At 38.6% G+C, this 21,921-nt stretch overlaps 1 protein-coding gene across 1 annotated transcript in view; it reads right to left on the reverse strand.

Annotated features, from left to right (window-relative positions):
* The window catches only part of LOC110170506 (sodium- and chloride-dependent taurine transporter-like), an 80,517-nt gene that overhangs the window by 52,902 nt on the left and 5,694 nt on the right, over positions 1–21,921 (reverse strand). The window contains exons 2-3 of the mRNA XM_020936160.2: positions 10,803–11,032; positions 10,377–10,511 (exon numbers count right to left, since the gene is read on the reverse strand). Coding sequence (XP_020791819.1) covers positions 10,377–10,511; positions 10,803–11,031 — 364 coding nt within the window. The 5' untranslated portion in view covers position 11,032. The remainder of the gene's footprint in view (positions 1–10,376; positions 10,512–10,802; positions 11,033–21,921) is intronic.

Consider the following 21,921-nt stretch of genomic DNA (forward strand, 5'->3'; position numbering starts at 1 on the left):
TTCCATCGCAGCTGTATCCCTGCTCCAAACACTGTACTCCCTTTATAACGTCTGGATATTCCTTATAAGGACGCGTTCGCTGACAGGAAAACTTCATTTTGGCTGTTGCTAGGAGACCAAACCAACCTCCTCGGCTCCACTGGCCTTAGCGACAGAGACACAAAAAAAAAGGTGTGGAAACGCAGTCTAAAAAGGTCACAGGAGTTAGCGGGCGTTATTGGATTCTCTTATTACATTCAAATGAAGCACGATGTTTAACTATGCAGGCGGTGTCGATTCCCCAAGACACACAAAGCATTAATTTACAATGGGATCTCGCTTAGCTTGCTCCGCTCCCTGTGATTTGTTGCTGTGCTGTTGCCAACGGCGACGGTGATTGGTTTGGGACATCGTGTACAGCGGCGTCTGGAGTGAGGTCCGTCCGGCTGCAAAACGCAAGGGGCCTGGTTTGGTCCTGGTTTGTTACAAGATTAGTCCTGATGTAGGCTTGGTTTTGGGTGCTGTTCCAGTCCTGGTTTAGGTCCTGGTTTAGTTCTGGTTTGATACAAGATTATTCCTGATGTAGACTTTGGTTTGGGTGCTGTTCTAGTCTCGTTCTAGTCCTGATTTAGTCTTGGTTTAGTTCTGGTTTTCGTCCTGGTTTGATTCGATTGTTCTTGATGTAGACTTGGTTTTGGTTCTGTTGTTGTCCTGGTTTAGTCTTGGTTTAGTCCTGATTTGATTCTTGATTAGTCCAGTGTCAGATTTGGTGTTGGTCTTGTTCTAGTCCTATTATAGTCCTCGTTTAGTCCTGGTTTGATTCTCAATTATTTTTGATGTAGACTTGGTTTTGGTTCTGTCCTAGTCCTGGTTTAGTCCTGGTTTAGTCCTTGTGTAGTCCTGGTTTAGTCCTGGTTTGATTTTTCATTAGTCCTGCCATAGACTTGGTTTGGGTGCTGTTCTAGTCCCGGTTTAGGTCCTGGTTTAGTCTTGGTTGAGTCCTGGTTTGATTCTCCATTATTCCTGATGTAGACCTTGTTTTGGTTCTGTTGTAGTCTTCGTTTAGTCCTGGTTTGATTCTCGATTTGTCCTGTTGTGGATTTGGTTTTGGTCCTGTTTTAGTTCTGGTTTAGTCCTGGTTTTATTCTCGATTATTCCTAATGTAGACTTGATTTGGATCCTGTTCTAGTCCTGGTTTAGGTCTTGATTTAGTCTTAGATTGGTCCTGGTTTAGTCTTAGTTTGATTCTCAATTATTCCTTATGTAGACTTGGTTTGGGTCCTTTTGTAGTCCTGCTTTACGTCTGGTTTAGTTCTGATTTAGTCTTTGGTTTAGCCCTGGTTTGATTCTCAATTAGTGCTGATGTAGACTTGGTTTGGGTCCTATTGTAGTCCTGGTTTAGTCCCAGATTAGTCCTGATTTAGTCTCGTCTTAATCCTGGTTTGATTCTCGATTAGTCCTGATGTAAACTTGATTTGGGTTCTGTTCTAGTCCCAGTTTAATTCTGTTTTAGTCCTAGTTTTGTCCTGGTTTAGTCCTAATTTAATTCTCGATTAGTCCTGATGTAGATTTGATTTCAGTCCTGTTCAAGTCCTGGTTTAGTCAAAGTTTAGTCCTGGTTTAGTCCTGGATTGCTTTTTGATTACTCCTGATGTAGATGTGGTTTTGGTGCTGTTCTACTCTTGGTTTAGTCCTGGTTTGATTCTGGATTAGTCCTGATCTAAACTTGTAAAAGAAGTTTGATAAACACTTTTTTTTTTTTCAAACTATGATTATGAGTTTGTATTTTGCAGCCCCACAATCTTCCACCAGCCCTTGAAGAAATGTATATTTATTATTCTGTCTTATGTCTTTATGAGCAAAAAGTCTGGGCTGAATAGAAGTCAGATGAAAGTTTGGTATCTAAAGGTCACTCTTGTTATTTCGTAATTGTGTAACGTGGAGCTCTGACTCATGAGCGTGGAAATGTAATCAAGGTAATCCATTAAAGAGGTGATGTACAAGATGTTAACATGAGACATTAAAACAGATACAGATGCACACAACAGCTGCATTTAAAGACCTCATTTTACTCTCTTTTCTTAGCTATGTTATAATGTTGTTTCCTCATCCTTATCCTCAACAGTTCTTCTCTTAAACAGAAAACACTCTGCTCCACCTTCTGATGTCATGGTAATAAAGGAAGTGCTCCAGTGTGTTTTTAAACTCCATACACTAGAGATGCGCGGATTGCGGTTACAACCGCGGTATCCGCGGTTAATCCGCAGGTCGGGTGGATGACGTGACGAAAAATTATATTTTAATTAAATTTGGGCAGGTGGCGGTTTAACTACTAAAAAAAAGTTATTGTTAGTATTGTTACCTACATCTGAAAAGACGAGTGTCATTGTCTATGCTTGTAGTATGAAGTGTACGTCATATCCTTAATTAGCCCATTTGACCTCGTTTTTATGTTCTGAAGGTTAAGGTTGTGTCGGGTTATTGATGCCTAAGGTTTACGAGGCACATATTATATGCAGTTTATTTTATTATTTCTAATTTATTTCAGCTGTTTGCCAACACATAAGTGGCTATAGGGCCATATTTATTTAGTTATGTTTTTTTTTGTTTTGTTTCGATATCAGTTATATTTTAAAACACGCAGACATTATAGCGTAGACTGCCACTCGGGGTATTTAAAACTTAAAGAAAGACCGATGGAGTGAGGCTATGACTTTGAAACAACATCGGGCAATGGCAGAATGTTCAGAATGTAACAACATCCAACACGAAGGCAAGAAGGTTTAAAAACAGCCTAGTCGGAAAACGTTGTCAATTAATTAGCTGCGCAAGAAAACCAGGTAAGTCTGGGGTTGTTACGGACAATTAAGAATGCGAACATACACGCTGAGCGAATTTTGGAATGAATGAGCTATAGAGTTTGCATTTTTATCGAGGCTCCTTAGTTTGTTTGCTGTATGATTGTTCTAAAATCTAAAATCAATCGGCGGATGGCGGGCGGGTGCGGTTTTGAAAACCTTCGGTGCAAAATGGACAGCGGGCGGATGATGAGTTTTGTGCCGCGGTTGCGGATGAAAAAATAGCCCATCTGCACATCTCTACCATACACCTTCACTAGAATCATCTATCAAAGCAAGGAATGTCTGTCTGTGTCTCCTCCTGTTTGTTTGTCTGTTCCACGCATAACTCTCGAACCGCTCATCCGACTAATCTCAAATTCGGAGGATGTCATCTTAATGGTACGAGTGTGTGCAGGGCTAAGTTTCATGTTGTTAGGACAAAAAATGCCAAAGATCACGCTGAGGATAGGAGTTGACAATCTCCACATGACAGAAGAGAGCTGTAAACGTAACCACGGCAATGTCAGCAAAGTGGAAATGCATAAGAAAATCGTGATCGAGATCTGGAAGAAAAACTCCCACTCCAAAATAAAGAATGTGACGAAATAAAATGGACGAACTGGAGCCTCAATGTAGCCAAATCTTCACTTGAAAATCAAACATTTCAAGTTGAAGGAACATTTCAAGTTGAAGGATTTAGTTGGCAAAAAAAATAAAAAATCCAACAAAATGACGTGTATACAACTGTCCAACAGGAGAAAGGTCTTGGGGAAATAGAGCAACTGCAATTGGCATGTGTCCAACTTTGAAAGAAAACTTCTAGCCGATCAAGATCTGAAGAAATCTGTATCTCAAGAAATGACAAATCAAGATTACATTTACGACATTAATCAACTAAAATGTGAAAACACAAATCTTCAAAATAAAATCTCAAGTCTGGACAGTCAAATGATAATCTGAAATGAGAAAAATGAAGCTTGTTTGGATCATTTCGGCTCTGGAACTGACAATCTCTACTGAACAAAATGTAAAAGTAGCTGTTAACTTGAAAACTATTGATTCATGACATCACAAGGTGGAACAGAACATTCTGAGTTTTAGAGATGTAGACAGACTAATAAATAAGAATGTAAAGATATCCAAATGTTTCGGTACGATAAAGCTAATGTGTCCTGTCTGTAATTGTAGATTGGACACATTTCTGCTTTTAAAATACCTTGACAAGATTTTGGTGTGAATTATTCCCATCATAATCCCAAGAATTCAAGTAAAAAAACATATTTCTTCATGTTGTTTGCGCTGAAATGAATCATGGGATATGTATTTCCCGATGTTCATAAGCTGTTGCTGCTATAAAATGAACCAAAACACAACTCCAGATATGTTTTTGATGAGGCAACAACATTACAACATGACCAAAAGCATCCAAAAGAGTCCATTTCGTGTAATATCGGACCTTTGAGAGTTATATTTGCGATTTTCGTCCATTGCACTGGCTTTGTTTAGGTCCACGTTCTCATGTAGTTGATCATAACGCATTGAAAGTGAATCTAATAATGCAAAATCCCACACAATTCTTCACAACTGGCCTATAATTATTCCTGAATGAGTCTAAATTACCTCGTGTTTGACCTGGCATCGCGGCGCTCGCTTCTCCTCCCCCCGCACGCTCCAAACAAGGCTAATGTATTCACTACTATGTTTCTAGTCTCACTTCGTTATGTAATATTCATAAACCAGCGCGCGTATCCAGCGAAGGCATGTTTCCCCGCTCCCTATATGCGGATAGCGCTGCGTATGTGTACGTCTGTGGAAGAGTTCGATGAATAATTCACCAGTGGACGTCGTAATTCTGGATTTCCTCATAGGCAGCCATGTTAATTTATTGGAAAATGTCACTATTGAGGGCGCTGAACGTGATTTTTACTGTTTCAAAAATGTGGAAAACCAAACCAGGCACTGTATTACATAAAATAGTTAGTCCAGTTAGTCCAGAACTCTGCCACGCGTCTTTTAATAAGGAGCAAAAAGTAAGATCACATTAACCCAATCTTTGAGTCTTTGCACTGGCTTTCTGTTCATTTTAGAATTGATTTTAAGATTTTATTATTTGTTTTTAACGCTTTGAATGGACTGGCCCCACAATAAGTCTCGGACCTCATCCAGATTTACACCCCTGTGCTTGCTCTGAGGTACGAGGGCCAGATCCAGGTCCAGGTCGTGGTCCCCAAAACGAGACTTAAAACCAGTGGGGACAGATCCTTCTCTGTGGCCGGCCCCAAAGTGTTTTAAATCTCATCTTAAAACCCACCTTTTACTCTCTACTTTTACTTTTAACACCGCGTGAGTTGTGTGGTCCTCTGTGTCTTTTGATTTTGTTTTGATTGATTATTTATTTCAGTCACAGGTATATTTTGACATTAATTCACAGACAGTCATATTTAACATTCACAGACTGAAAAGGTGCAGGCTGAAGCTGAACCTTACTATGCCCTTTACTCTTTATTCCTTTGTCAAAGCGTCATCTTAACACCAGTTCATCTTCATAAATACAGCAAGAGGAAACAAACAAATCAGAAACAGAACAACAAAGTACTACAGCACAAACTAAGTCTCATAATTCATGTATCTGTCCAGACTTAAACATTTAAATGTCTTTATAAAGTGAAAGAGATTTTAGGTTTTCTGCACAGTTGTTCCAGAGCTCCACCCCTTTAACAGATACACAAAATTTCATAATGTTTGTTCTAATTTTCTTTTTTGATAAACATGGTTGTGCCTCTGAGCTCATATTGGCTCTTTCGGATTTTGAATATGTCTTTTATTTTATTTTATTTATTTATTTATTTATTTCTAGTTTTTATCCATTTTATTTTTTTGTACTGCTTTTATGTGTTGATTTTATTATTTTTGTTCATTTATTTTATTATTATTATTATTTTATGTATTTATTCTATTAGTGTCCTTATGGTTGAAACATAATTCTGCTGATTTTTATTTTTTTTTTTTTAAGTAACATGTTTTGCATTGCTATGTGAAGCACTTTGGGAACTGTGCTACACAAATAAAGTTGGACTGGATTGGAAAATAGACTCTTGTGAGGTTTAAGTCATGTTATAATGTTGTTACCTCCTCAAAACATTTCTAGAGTTTTGTTTTGTTTCATTCACTACCTTTTAACTTTAGTTCAGCAGAGATTGGCAACTCCAGGACTGAAATTATCTAAATAATTCTAGTGAAGGTGTGCGACAGTAAAGCAACAACATGCTAACAAGCACTTCCTGATTATCAGACTATAATAAGATTTATAATTAGAGGCAGGCAGCACAGAACAGATTTCAAGACCTCAGGATCTGCTTTGTTCAATGAAAGGTGTTTTTGTTGCTCAAAAATACACTGGAAAATAAACATTTCATCTTCATCTTGGGTGGTCAGCAGCAGTAATTAAAAATGCAGTTTTATTTATTTATTTATTTATTTATTTTTGGTTGTGTTTATTGCACTGAAGAATATGTTTAATCTGAGCAGGCTTGCATCTCCACAAACCTGACTCTGACACAAACCTCCTGCTTGTTTCCATGGAAATGATGTTCCTCTGATTATAAACTTTCAAAGTAAAAGATGTGATCATTTACCAAAGTATGTCATAAAATTGATCTAGCTCCATGGACAATGTTCCATGTATCATTTGTTTATTCGTTTTTTAATTCAGTTCTGGCTTAATCTTGGTGCAGTCCTGGTTTAGCTCTGGTTTAGACCTGGTTCAGTCCTGGTTCAGTCCTGGTTCAATCCTGGTTCAATCCTGGTTCAGTCCTGGTTCAGTCCGTGTGCGACACAAAAGTCCGGCATCACTGTTTAAGTCACAGAAACTAGAAAAGGCCGTTATACGTTTTTTTTTTTTTTTTTTCCATTATTCATTTCAACACAAAATCGAAAACTGAAATAACAAATCGTTATCTGTTTTTTTTTTTTCAATTTGGTTTTGGAGACAAACAATGATGAAAATTGTTGTTTTTTTCGTGTTCTTATTTTTGGTTTATTTTGAAAAGCAGATGAATGAATGATACATGGATCGTTCTGAAGTAGGTTTTAACTTTCTATTTCCATGTGCCAGCTCCAAAAAGTTCTTTTAGTACCTTTAAATGAAAGCGTTGAGATCTGGATTTGACAATATTCAAGATTTGAACACAAAATGCAGGGAATAGATTCAGTAGATTATAGATTTATGTATTTTCAAGTTTTATTTTGTATATATTTAAATTCATTATTAAATGTGTGTAAAATCCCTTCGTCATCCCGGTGGCAAAAGAAGTCCAATTTGTCAGCTGGACAAAAGTTTATTTGCATTATTAAACTTTAACAGCTGTACAATATACAAAGACCTACTGTAATAAAACAGAATTCCTAGAAACTTTACGGATCTTCGTTATTTATTAAGTGATATCTGTCGTCGTAAAAGTATGGGATGACTTGGAGGGACGTGATTGGCTAAGAGACCTGGAGTCACGTCACTGCGCACGAGGTTTTTGTGGCTCATTAAAAAAAAAAAAAAAAAAAAAGACTGGAAATCTTTCACCGCATCTATAGCTGGTGAGGAGACTGTGAATTATTGATTGAAAATATGTAACTTAGTATTAACAAAGTCTAAGTCAGAACTAAACCTGGACTGACTTTTGGAGTTGTCACTATCAACTTACAACAACAATATTTTTAGGGGTCAGAATTTATCATGTGTAAAAAATATAAATGGTAATAATAAATATAAAATAAGTAGACTGGAGTCAAATAAGGCATACTTATATAAATCTATATGTACAAGTAAAGTAAAAAATAAAAAATACTGTGATATATACAAATACTTTTTTACTCTTACTTAAAGGTGCATTGTGTAACTTTTCTGGTAGCGTGTCCATCAAATGCTCTTCTCCATGGCGACGAATGTTTCACAGTACGGTATTAAACCTTTCTACCTTCATGGAGACCGATCCCAACTAAGTTACAGGTCAGATCTGTGGAGAGGCGACCCCGCTCACAGTCAGAATGTTTGTTTTTGTAGGTATTTTTGAGCTATAAAACCACCTCTAATTGAATAAATGTAAAATAGAGGTGCTTAATGTCATAGTGTGGAACATTCCAGGCAGAGCAATGATATAGTGCAGCTTTAAGTATGTTCTTGGACCACACTTCCACTGGAGAAATACTATTTTGAAGTAACATTACTCTAACCTTTTTTAACTTTTTTTTTTTTTTTTTTTTTTTATATATATATATTTTTATACATCGTTTTATTTTTTTTTTCAATTTTTTAAAAACTTTTTTATTAAATTTTTTTTTTTTTTTTACATTTTTTATACATTGTTTAAATTTTGTCTTACATTTTTTTTTTTTTTACATTTTTACATTTGTATACATCGTTTTCATTATTATTATTATTATTTTTTATTATTTTTTATTTTATTTTTTTTACTCTTCTTGTTTGTTTTTTTTTATACTTTTTTTTTTTTTTGTAAAATTTTTTGTTGTTTTGTTTTTGTAACACTTTCTTTTTACTGTGTTTATACAATTTTTTTTTTTTTTTACTTTTTTTTTTTACCACACTTCCACTGCAGAAATACTATTTTGAAGTAACATTACTCTAACCTTTTTTAACTTTTTTTTTTTTTTACACATTTTTTTTTATATTTTTATACATCGTTTTATTTTTTTTCAATTTTTTAAAACTTTTTTATTTAACTTTTTTTATTTTTTTACATTTTTTATACATTGTTTAAATTTTGTCTTACATTTTACTTTTTTATTTTTTATTTTTACATTTGTATACATCATTTTCATTATTATTCTTATTATTCTTCTTTTTTTTTTTTTTTTTACAATTTTTTACTCTTCTTGTCTGTGTTTTTTTTTTTACACTTTTTTTTTTTTTTTTTTTTTACAATTTTTATACATTGTTTTACTATTTTTATGTATAATATTTTTATTTTTTTAGTTGTCTTTTTTTTGTTTAATCCTCTACCCAACTCTAACTCTATGACAGATCCGTGTAATTTGAAACATGCAGTAAAAAGTGTTCATAACCAAAGAAAATTCACCACAACAGTAGCTGAAAGAGCTTTTAACAAGTCAAATTTCTCTTAAAACAGTGTTACATCAGTTTACCAGCAATAAAAACACTTAAAATAAATACAGTGAATATATGTCAAACCGATAAAAAACAAATAAAGGCTGTGATACTAAAAGTGTTTGTTAAACCACTTCTTGCGCAAAGTTAAAAGGAAACACAAACATTTTAATCATCAAAACAGGGAAAATGTCAAACGTGTTGCATAAATGAGTTTCCTTCCTCTAAACAAACAACAAAACTGTAGCACTGTAACAAAATAATTAAGTAAAATACATCAGAAAATACTTAATACTTGATGTTTTTGCACTCCCCTGATGTCAAAAGACCAAACAAAGTACACAGAAATACACACTCGCTGATAAACGTGTACAGTATCTGAGCCAGTGCAAACAGACACTACATCATTGCTATTAATACTTTTCAGCTGCCGTCATCAACATTCCCTGAGGAGTGACGCTAACTGTGGGCACTGCTCTGTCTGACTTCACTTTGAGCTTTGTTTTATCAAAAGTGCCATTCAAGTAACTTTCACAATCTCAAAATAGTCAGCATGAGGCAAATGTTTTTCTTTAGTTAGACACTTTCAACTTTGTTTTCATTGACCAAGCTTTTCAGAAAGATCACTACAAGGAGATGTTTGGAGATGTTTTTGAATATGTTCTGAGATGTTTTTTTAGAGATGTTTGGAGATGTTTTTGGAGATGTTGTTAGAGATATTTTTGAAGATGTTTTTGGAGATGTTGTTAGAGATGTTCTGAGATGATTTTGGAAATGTTGTTAGAGATGTTCTGAGATGTTTTTGGAGATGTCTGAAGATGTCTGGAGATGAAGAGATGTTTGGAGATGTTTTTGGAGATGTTGTTAGAGCTGTTTTTGGAGATGTTGTTAAAGATGTTCTGAGATGTTGTTGGAGATGTCTGAAGATGTTTTTGGAGATGTTCTGAGATGTTTTTGGAAATGTTGTTATAGATGTTCTGAGATGTTGTTGGTAAAGATGTTCTGAGATGTTTTTGGAGATGTCTGGAGATGTTTTTGGAGATATTTTTGGAGATGTTCTGAGATGATTTTGCAGATGTCTGAAGAAACCTGGAGATGTTTTTGGAGATGTTGTTAGAGATGTTCTGAGATGTGTTTGGACATGTCTGAAGATGTCTGGAGATGTTTTTGGAAATGGCTTGAGACGTTTGGAGATGTTTTGGAGATGCATGGAGATGTTTTGGAGATGCATGGAGATGAGTGGATATGTTTTGGAGATGCGTTGAGATGTTTTTGGATGGAGATGTTTGGATATATTTTTGGGGTTCTTTGGAGATGTTTTTGAAGATGATTTGATATGTCTGGAGATGTTTGCAGATGTCTAGAGATGTTTTGGAGGTGTTCTGAGATGCTTTGAGATGTTTGAAGATGTTTTTGGAAATATTTGTTTGTGGACTCACCGGTGAAGATGGGGCAGAGCTTCTCCCAGCAGGTGATGCCCCCCTCGGAGGTGAACTGTCCCAGGGCCACCTCCAAGAAGAAGACCGGCAGCCCTCCACCAAACAGGAAGATGAAGTAGGGGATGAGGAATGCACCTGTCAGAGCAAGACACACGGGTTAGACTGAGAAGCAAGTAGTAAAAGTGCACTGTTAGCATGCCAGTTGTTGTTTTACCCTCATAGATCTTTGGTAGCTGTGAAATACATTATAATTTTTCTAATATATGTGAATTATTAAGATGCTCTGGATGCTTAAGGTAAATGAGGAATAACTTTGGACCACTGCAAACTGTGTTTAAAATGATTTAGCTCATCATAACAACAAAACAAACTCCTTCTCCACACTTTTCTCCAAACCAGTTCCTCGTAACCAGCTGAGAGTCTTACCTCCGCCGTTCTTGTAGCAGAGGTAGGGGAAGCGCCACACGTTGCCTAAGCCCACGAATCCCCCGGCCACAGACAGGACAAAGTCCAGTTTGCTGGCCCATTTCTCCCTCTGGGGGTGTTTCCCCTCAGCCTCGTCCTCGGGCCTGGTGCCTGGACTCTTCCCTGGAGACGGCTTCAGCGTGTCCTTGTGGAAGTCCTTCAGGCACTGCAGCTTCTCCTTCTGAGACATTCTGAGGGACACACACGAAGAAGAAGAAGTTTATATTAAGTTTCAGTTGAGTTTTATAAAGAGAGGTTATTACGCTGCGGTATTGACAGCTTACAGGTTACATATTCAGATCGTCGTGGTACATTTTGTTGGTCTGAAAATATTACAGTTGCCAAAAACAATGTATTAAAAAGTGTGTTATGTACTGTGAGTTATTTGGTCCACACTCACACCTACACAACCTGAACCCAGCCCAGTCCAGCTGTGATGCTGCGATATTCGTGAGTTTATTTTGGGAGTAACGAGTTATAATAAAAGTAACAAATTACTGTGATACATTGCTTTTTGTTGTAACGCAGTAATTTAAGGCATTACAGGGAAAAAAGTGGTAATATTTTACTCACTACAAATGTCAGTAACGTGCGCCACAATGCTTTTTTAACCTAGATTGAAGTGGTGGGTTTTTTCGTTTTTCTTCATACAAATTCGCTACAATCACCGCGATATCAGCAGCGGTGAAACGCCGGAGATGCGCCTGTGTAGACCGTGATCGCGAGTGAAAAGACCGGCGCAGAACTCCACACTCCAGTGAGATAAACGCAGCTGATGCCCGATCGCACTCGGACGTTCTCTCAGGAGCGGTCCTAGATTCCAAGTTCTAGTCCAAGATTAATCCTGGTTTAGTCCTGGTTTAGACCTGGTTTAGTTCTGGTTTAGACCTGGTTTAGTCCTGTTTCGGTTCTGGTTTAGAGGTGGTCTAGTCCTGGATTAGTCCTGGTTTAGTCTCAGTTTACCCCCAGTTTAGCCCCAATTTAGTTCCAGTTAAGGCCTGGTTCAGTCCTGGTTTATTCCTGGTTCAACCCCAGTTTAGTCTTAGTTTAGTCACAGTTTAGTTCTGATTTATTCCCAGTTTAGTTCCAGTTTAGTGCTGGTTTAGACCCAGTTAAATTCTGGTTTAGTCCCAGTTTAGTCCTGGTTCAGCCCCAGTTTAGTCGCAGTCTAGTCCCAGTTTCGTCTTGGTTTAGTCCCAGTTTAGTCCTGGTTCAGCCCCAGTTTAGTCGCAGTCTAGTCCCAGTTTCGTCTTGGTTTAGTCCCAGTTTAGTCCTGGTTCAGCCCCAGTCTAATCCTAGTTTAGTCCCAGTCTAGTCCCAGTCTAGCCCCAGTCTAGTCCCAGTCTAGCCCCAGTTTAGTCCCAGTCTAGTTCCAGTTTAGTCCCGGTTTAGTCCTGGTTTAGTCTCAGTTTAGTCCTGGTTCAGCCCCAGTCTAGTCACAGTCTAGTCCCAGTTTAGTCCTGGTTCAGTCCCAGTTTAGTCCTGATTTAGTTCCAGTTTAGTCCTGGTTCACTCATAGTTTAGTTTAGTCCCGGTTTAGTTCTGGTTTAGTCCTGGTTTGGTGCAGATTTTGTCGACAGAAAACCCTCCATCTCCCTCCATCTGCTCTGCCCCCGAGGCTCAAGGCTTTCTCTCAATCCCTCTTTTATTTATATTTTATTCATTTTTCATCTTATTTCTCACAAAGGGATTTCTCCTCAAAGAGACGAATATCACAGGCTCAAAACTCAATACATTTATCTAGAAATGTTTGATGTTTGTGAAGATCAACAAGCATGTTAAAAAATATATATTGACCCAAAAATCTCCACAAAGAAAATGAGATCATAAAGAACACATTAAAGCGCCTAAATTAGATTATTTTCTGATCTATGTTGTAATGCGGTTTCCTCATCACAAAGACTGGGTAACACGGGCCCTTTGACAATAAAATACAGATAAAATGCAGTGTCCTCATTTATTTTACAGTAAGAGTGTGAGCATTTCCTGTTTCACACCAGTAGCTATAAGTAGAGATAAGAGGCCCAAGTGACCGAGATACACCAACAGACGCTGACTCATACACAAGGCCGACCTGGTTAAAAATGCAACACTCAAAGATACTGAAGACATTTTCAGATCCCAAAGAGCTGTGAGGCCATGACGTCAAACTACGGCGCCTGTCCGGGTCCCTTTTGTGGTACAGCACAACAGTAAACAAATTGGTCGAGATGGATGTGGATATAAAAAATAAAATTAAAAAAGTGCCTGCCAAGTGTCGAGCGAATTAATCCTAATGCTGCGAGGTCAGACGGTTTCCACAAAGTGAAAGCCTTCGGAGAGCATCTGCGGCTGTAGTCTGCCCTGCATTGAAGATATTTACATCAGCAGGTGCAGGACAAAAGCCCACAGCATCGTGGAAGACTCCACCCATCCAGCACATGGACTTTTTACAGCTCTCCCATCAGGCAAAAGATTGCGCCATCTACAGGCCAGGACCACGAGACTACGGAAGAGTTTTTATCCTGATGTCGTGAGGCAGATCAATTCTGTCAGAAAGCCCAGACACTAATGCACCTTACAAAACAGCACTGACTTGGAGCGCACTTTAGAAAACGGGGGCAGGTGGGGGCTGTGATTTTTTAAAGACTGTATTTGACTTACAATATTTTTAACTATTTATTATTATCTTTGCTGCTGTTGACCTGGACCTGAGTGCAGTGTTTCGTTTCAGTATATTTTTTTATACTGAAATGACAAATAAATTTCTGATTCTAAAACTAGCTGATGATTTGCATTAGCACTTTTTAAGTACATTTTACTTGGTACAGCACAACAGTAAACAAAGCGGTCGAGATGGATATAGACGAAGACAGACATTCAGGTGTTGGCGACGATTCCCAAGATCGAGGATTTAAAGCCGGAACAAAGAGAATGTTTGGTGAAGGGGAAACACGTTACTGCCCTTTTTTCCTACAGGATTTGGCCACGACCAAATAGCAGCGATTGATTAAATTTAAAAAAGTCCCCGCCTACCGTCGAGCGAACGAATCCTAATGCTGCGAGTTCAGACGGTTTCCATAAAGTGAAACTGGCTGATGATTTGCACTCGCACTGTTTAAGTAAATTTTACCGCTGTAACATCAAGTACAATTTACTCGTCAGTATTAAGTAAAATGCACTTAACCACCACCAATAATAGTCATGGATTTACTGAATAAATGTGACTCAATTTTTAGAAGTCATATTAATGTATGTAAATTAAGTAAAATATCTAAAATACTGTCATAATTATTTGCATTGCTGTGATGAAATAATGAAGTAAATATCATATACAGTATATATAGTATTTACTGATGTGTAATAAATGGTACAGTTTTATATAGCGCTTTTCTACCTTCAAAACAAAACAAAACTCTTTAAAACAAGGAACCACTGACCCATTCACACATCAGTGTACACAGACACTCGGGGCAAGGTGGTTTAAGTGTCTTGCTCAAGGACACAATGACAGCATTCATCTGTGGGAGCTAGAATCACATCTCCAACCTGTGGGTCAGTGGATTTGACCGCGCTCCCCAGTGATAATTTTATTTATTTATTTTTTTATGTCAAGAGGAGGCTTCAAACCGCCAACCTTCAGATCAGTGGACGCTCTACCAACTGAACAACTGCTGCTCCAGCCCAAATACGTAGCCACCAGGTGCAGGGAGATATCTAGAAGGACTTTGGTATGACTCAGTATTTCTGGGTTTGTGAGTAGCGACTGTAAAACCTTTAAAACGTATTGGTGATTATATAGTAGATAATACTTCGACTACTTGAGTAAGTAAGTCAGTTTTGTCCATTTCTATTAAATAAGTTATTGCAGTTGATTTCATATATTTTACTAGTGGAATGGCCCACAGTATGGCATTAAACAGCTCTACCTTACATGTATTCAATTACAGGGGGTTTTATAGCTGAAAAATACATAGAAAAATACCTAGAAAGTCTTAATGCCACACTGTGAAACATTCCCACAAAGCAATAACCCTCCACCACAAAAGTTAAGCACTGCACCTTTATCTAAATGAGCATGGTAACTAAAAAGTAAGAAATTTTCCTCAATTAAAAAAAAATAAATAAATTTGACTAAATTCTGACAAAACTTAAAACAATCTGATTCAAAATTCTAAAGCATTGCGTAACTTTTCTCGTGGAGGGTCCATCAAATGTCTGTCTCCATGTTATTGCCTTGTCTGGAATGTTCCACAATATGGCATTAAACCTTTCTAGGTATTTCTCTCGGTATTTCTCAGTTATAAAACCACCTGTGATTTAATACATGTAAGGCAGAGCTGTTTAATGTCACACTGTGGAACATTCCAGGCAGAGCAATGACGTATCCATGGAAACAAGCAGGTGACCGACCCCCCGAACCAAAAAGTTACACAGCGCGCCTTTAAGCGTTTCTGGAAAAGCTGCTCGGTCCGGAATGCAAACCCCACAAAGACGTCTCCATAAAGTTTGCGGCGCGTGGACTCATGTTTCGCGCGTTGTGAGTCTCAGTGAATAAATCCTTGTCCGAGTCGCGTCTGCGGTTACGGCGAGCGCATTCCCCCCTGACAGCTGAGATCAATGTGGAAAGTGGGCTCTGGCCGGCGCAGTTGGGCAGCCCCGCGTCACCCACAACAGCTGATGAAACTGAGATGAATGCACAGATGATTTAGAGGGTGGAGTGATGGGTGTGTGTTACAACTGTATTTACTACTGGTGATTATGAAGGCATGGAGGCGATCAACTGGACGAATCAAACACAATAGAACTAAAATCAAATCTGGAAGGTGAACCCAAGATGGCGTCGTATTGTTTTCGGTGGCCTGTGCTCACTGGTGCATGGGCCCAAAAATAATTTACTCTTTCTCATGTACTTTCACAGTACGGGACGGCGTGGAGCGTTTGAACCAATCTAAAGCGGAGCTAGTGTGGGTTCAGAGCATGGATCTATAATAAAAACTGGATAAGGTCCCCGCTTGAGACAGACTAGTGGCCGCTCCGGGTACTGCAACTCCCGGGAGTTTGGGCTCACAAGGAATTCTCCCACAGAAGCACACTGCACTTTTTGGAAATTCAATAGGGGTGTGCAAAAATATCGGAATATCGATATATCGTATCATTTAATGTGATGATACAGTATCAATATCATGGTCTGCTGTATCGACATATCACCAAGAGTATTTTTAGGTATCCATCAAGCCCTGATGAAGACCAGTTAAGGTCGAAACATGTTGGCTTTGGCCATTCAAATAAAGGCCTTTTGATTATATTTTTCCTCGTGCGATGTGTTTAACTTTTTCTACTGTTTTGGAGTGCCTGGAATCTGTTGTGTCTTGAGTTTTGATCCTTTTTTCCATGAGCACCCTCTATTTGCTCCTACTGATTGGAACACCTGCAGCAAACAGCCACATTTTTGTTCTTTCAGTATTTTTAGGTATGTTTTACTAAATTATTCTGTTACAGCGCTACAGTTTTGTTGCTTGTTGAGTGAAAAGAAACTCATTTATGCGACACATTTGACATTTTGACAGTTTTGATGATTAAAATGTTTGTGTTTCATATGAACTTTGCACAAGAAGTGGTTTAACAAAGACTTTCAGTATCACAGCCATGATTTTGCCTTCATTTTTTATTGAACCGTATCGAATCAATTTGAAATATATCGTATCGAATCGAAAGTGCACTGTATCGTATCGTGGCCTGTGTATCGAGGTATGTATCGTATCGGCAATTTCTTAATGATACCCAGCCCTAGAATTCAAACTGTCCGTGTTCGGCTGACAGGGCATCCACAACTTTCACAAAGGTCAGATTTTGTAGGGATTATTTTCTATTTTCACAACATAAGCTTTTTATTTTATTCTTCTTATTATTTTTTATGTATATATAAGATCAAGGAGAGAAATCAAAGAGAAGAAAGCGAGGAAAGAGAACTGAGATGCAGCCAGTGTGTATGACTGTATTTACACTGTAACTTCATGTCATGTAATTCAATTTTTAATGTATTTTTACTGTTGTTTTATAACTATATGTGGCCTGCACCAAAAATTGTTTAATAAAAACAAAACTAAAACTAAAAAAAGTAATAAAAGATTCCACCTTCAAGACTCAAAGTGTTTATATCAAGGAAGCACTCACCTATTCACTCACCCATCCACTCACCCACCAGTGTACACAGACACTGGGGGTGAGGGGCGGTTAAGTGTCTTGCACAAGGACACAATACCGGCATTCAACCGTGGGAGTTGTGGGTCATTGGATCTGACCGCTAAATCCAACTGAGCTACTGTGGCACCAACTGATTCAGCAATTTTCCTTCAAAAATACTGATGATATCTGATTTGTAGCAGCCCAACAAGATAGTATGTGGTTTGATTGAAGTAATATAATACTATGGCAAGTACTGCTATATTGAGTTAACTATCACTTGACTCTAAAGGTCCTGTATTACGCAAAATTGACTCTTGTGAGCTTTAAACCCTGTTATAATGTTGTTACCGCCTCAAAAACAGACCTGGAGTTTTGTTTCATTCACACATGTTTGAGTAATCCTTTATTATTAGTCTGTCTACATCTCTAAAGCTCAAAACGCTCTGTTCCACCTTGTGATGTCATGAAGTGGTAGTTTCCAAGTTAACAGCTCCTTTAGTTACCTTTTGTTCAGTAGAGATTGGCAATTCTTGGGCTGAAATCTTCCAAATGATTCCAGTGAAGGTGTATGGAGTTTAAAAACACAGTGGAGCACTTACTGTATTACTGTATGACATCACAAGGTGGAGCATAGTGTTTTCTGTTTGAGAGAAGAACTCAGCCTAAATATGTAGGGTTTGTGTGTTCAACAATGTGTTTTTGATGAGGCAACACATTATAACAAGAGTTTATTTTGCGTAATATAGGATTTTAAGGTAAACTTATGGTACATTTTAATATTATAGGCCCCACTGTGACCAGCAGAGGGCGTAGACACTAGTGCAACTATTTGAAACCATGAAAGGGACCCTGGTTCACGGACTTCTTTACCTTGACTTTCACTCTTACATAAGCTGGCACTATTTTGGGCCCATGTACATTTCCACTGGTCTCCTCCTCAAAGCACAGTGGAGTCCTTAACCTCATTCCCTCATATGGCCCTTTCCCGCACTTAACGTCACTCTACCTGATTTTTACTGTCTCAGAAACATAAAAACAAAACTTTAAAGGTCCTGCATTACGCAAAATGGACTCTTGTGAGATTTAAGCCATGATGTAATGTTGTTACCTCATCAAAAACATCCGCGGACTTGTGTTTAATTTCATTCACACACGTTTGAGTAATCCATTATTATTAGTCCGATTACGTCTCCAAAGCTCAAAATGCTTTTTTACACCTTGTGATGTCATGAAGTATAAAAATGTGTGAATGAAACGTGAAATGTGATGAGGAAACAACATTACAACATCAGGAAAGAGTGTAATAAGGCCAATTTAAATGTTTTAAGGTGGTCCAAAGTTATTCCTCACGTGCCGTATGCATTCAGATTTTATAAGCACTTTCCTAATTTTCAGAGAAATACTAAATACTAACAACTAGGATGCTAACAGTGCACTTCTTGATTACTTCTGGGGCAATAAATTAGATGCAGAGAGTACACAGCACACTTATTTTGTCCTCGAGAACTGCCTATACAATATCAAAATCACATCGGAAAAAATACTACTTCAAATGAATTCAACTAAATACCGTATATAAATAACTACACACATACTACTATTACTACTTTTACTACTACTACTACTACAGTACTATTTCTTTAATAACTTGCTCACTATATTTTAATATTTGACATTTAATTTGAAACATACCCAGTGCACAGTTAGGGGAAAACCCAATTTGCATTAGTATTTATAACCATGCTACTCAAAACTAGTGAGGTTTTTTGTTTCGGGGTTTTTTTTTTTTTTTCAGCATTTATCATTTCTTTTCTTTTTTTTTTTCTTTTAAATTTATTTATTTATTTATTAGTTGTTTTTTTTTTATTACTTAGTTATTTTTTATTTTATTTTACTGTTTCCTTTTAACTTTACTTTACATTATTATTATTATTATTATTATTATTATTATTAGTTAGTAGTAGTAGTAGTAGTATTAGTATTAGTATTATTAGTATTTTTTTTTTTTTCCTGAAACATTGACATTTCTTTCACACTCAGGCCTAGTTTTTCTGGAAGGTAAAACCAGGTCATGTAAGTGTACATAGTTATCTACCGTTTTACTGAAGCTTATCAGGAGCTCTGTTTGTTTACGTAAAACCTGGACTAAAGTCACGTTTGGGCAGACAATGTACTTTTCAATACAATAGGAACTGAATGTACGCTTTCACAAACATCACAGGTACAAGAAGGATATATAATCAAAACACAGCATAGTGATAGCCAAGCAAATGCAAAGCTGATTTATTCTTAAAGGTGCACTGTGTAACTTTGTTGGTGAAGGGTCGGCGATATCACTGTTCTGCCTTGATTATTTTACAGTATGGAAATAAACTTGGTAATCACAATGGAGACACGTTAGTGGTTAGATCTATAGAGAAGCAAGACTAATAATGGTAAGAATTTCAGTTTTTAAAGGTATTTTTGAGCTATACAACACCTGTAATTCAAACATAATATTATTAATGCTCTTTTTTTTTTTTTTAACAACCACATTATGGTTATTAGTTGCCACATACGTGGGACTCCTATGTCACACCTGCAGGGGCGGAGTTTGAAGTGCAAATCCTTACTTGGTCCAGACCATGCCCCCCACGCTCCCCCCTTTAGTTGTGAAGACCCCATACATCCTCCCTCTCCTCTGCAGTCCTCCTCATCCTTCTCCCCCCTTTGGCCCCCTTCACTCTCCCCTTTAGTCCTCTAGACCTCACCCCTCATTCTCTCCCCTTCACTCTCCCCGTTTGTCCCTCTTACTCTCCCCTTTAGTCCTCCAGATCTCACCCCTCCTACCTCTCCTCTTTAGTCCTCCTCATCCTTCTCCCCCCTTTGGCCCCCTTCACTCTCCCCTTTAGTCCTCCAGACTCCATTCCTTTTCACCCCTCTCTCCCCTTTTGTCCCCTTCAATCTCCCCTTTAGTCCTCCACACCCCATCCCTTCCAACCAATTCCTCCCCTTTTGCCCCTCATCCTCACCCCTTTAGTCCTCCAGATCTACCCCTTCTCAAACCTCTCTTCCCTTTGGTCCCCTTCAGTCTCCCCTTTAGTCCACCAGACCCCACCCGCCTCCCTCTCCTCTTTAGTCCACCTCATCCCTTCTCACCCCTTTTGCCCCCGTGACTCTCCCCTCTAGTCCTCCAGACCCCACCCCTCCTCCCTCCCCCCCTTTAGTCCTCCTCATCCCTCTCTCCCCTTTTGCCCCTCATCCTCTCCCCTTTAGTCCTCCAGACCTCACCCCTCATCCTCTCTGCTTCACTCTCCCCCTTTAGGCCTACACATAATGTTCTCTTAAATTAAATTAATTCCAGAGCATCATTAGTTGTCGTTACCACGGCAATAACTACTCTACTTAAAACCTGATCATTTTCTTTTTTCATCCGAGACCTGCCCAAGTTCAGAATCCATAAAGTCACGTCACGTTGGCCGTTTCATTCCGGTTTGAAGAAGCCCTGGCCTGTTACACAACATTACACTGTCATCATGTCTAAATTTTCCACGTAACTTAATCCTCCCTCCACAGTGGGGCGCCGGCTGCATCACTGGACTCTTGGACCGTCGGCCAGTGTGAAAGCCTTTTTATAACGTCCAAATATTTCTTCCCACGGGTCTCATTCACAAAATCCACCGCGTATTCCCAGTATAACCGCGGCTGACTCATGTTACCACAATATTCCAATAAATTACTTTTAAACGGCCACATACAAAACCGTACCAACGTTTTAATAGATTTGGTGCATTAGTATTAAAGGCGCACTGTGTAACTTTTCGTCAGTCATGTTCCACAGTGTTTATCATTTACCGTTTATATTTTTTACTTTTTTAGCTATACAGTTTATTGTGATGTTTGAGCTTCTGTGCCCAAGTAATTTCCCTTGTGGATCAATAAAGTTTGTCTAAATCCAAGTCTGTCTCTATGGAAACAGCAGGTAGACGCCACATGACCAAGTTACAAGCCAGATCGGCGGAGAGGCGAGCCCACTAACAGTTAAGAAGACGAGTTTTCAGGTCAATAAAGATTCGTGTTAGTAATGCAAGATGGATACATGGAATGCACACTGGGACATTCACGACAAAATAAATATCATTTCCATGGAGATAAGAAAAGTTACACAGTGAACCTTTAAGAGTAGAGTTGCCGTAGATGTATTAGTAGGGGTGTAACTATCTCCCCTTTAGTCCTCCAGACACTATCCCTTCTCACTCCTCTCTCTCATTTGGTTCTCGACACTCTCCTCTTTAGTCCTCCTCATCCTGCTCTCCCCTTTGGCACCCTACACTCTCCCCTTTAGTGCTCCAGATCCCACCCCTCATCCTCTCCCCTCTTACTCTCCCCTTTAGTCCTCCAGACCCCCACCCCTCATCTTCTCCCCTCTTACTCTTCCCTTCAGTCCTCCAGACCCTACCTCTCCTCTTTAGTCCTCCTTATCCTTCTCTCCCCTTTGGCAACCTACACTCTCCCCTTTAGTTCTGCAGACCCCACCCCTGATCCTCTCCTCTTTAGTCTTCCTCATCCTGCTTTCCCCTTTGCTACCTTACACTCTCCCCTTTAGTCCTCTAGACCCTATCCCTTCTCACCCCTCTCTCCCCTTTTGTCACCTTCAGTCTCCCCTTTAGTCCTCCAGATCGATCCCTTCTCACTCCTCTCTCCCCTTTTGTCTCCTTTAGTCTCCCCTTTAGTCCTCCAGACCCTTCCCCTCATCCTGTCTCCCCTTACTCTCCCATTTAGTCCTCCAGATTGATCCCTTCTCACCCCTCTCTCCCCTTTTGTCCCTTTAGTCTCCCCTTTAGTCCTCCAGACCCCACCCCTCATCCTCCTCCCTTCTACTTTCCCATTTAGTCCTCCAGATCCATCCCTTCTCACCCCTCTCTCCCCTTTT

This window comes from Boleophthalmus pectinirostris, unplaced genomic scaffold (assembly GCF_026225935.1).
Source record: "Boleophthalmus pectinirostris isolate CB_2022bp ecotype Guang Dong unplaced genomic scaffold, ASM2622593v1 HiC_scaffold_3, whole genome shotgun sequence".
Classification (NCBI taxonomy): Eukaryota; Metazoa; Chordata; class Actinopteri; order Gobiiformes; family Gobiidae; genus Boleophthalmus; species Boleophthalmus pectinirostris.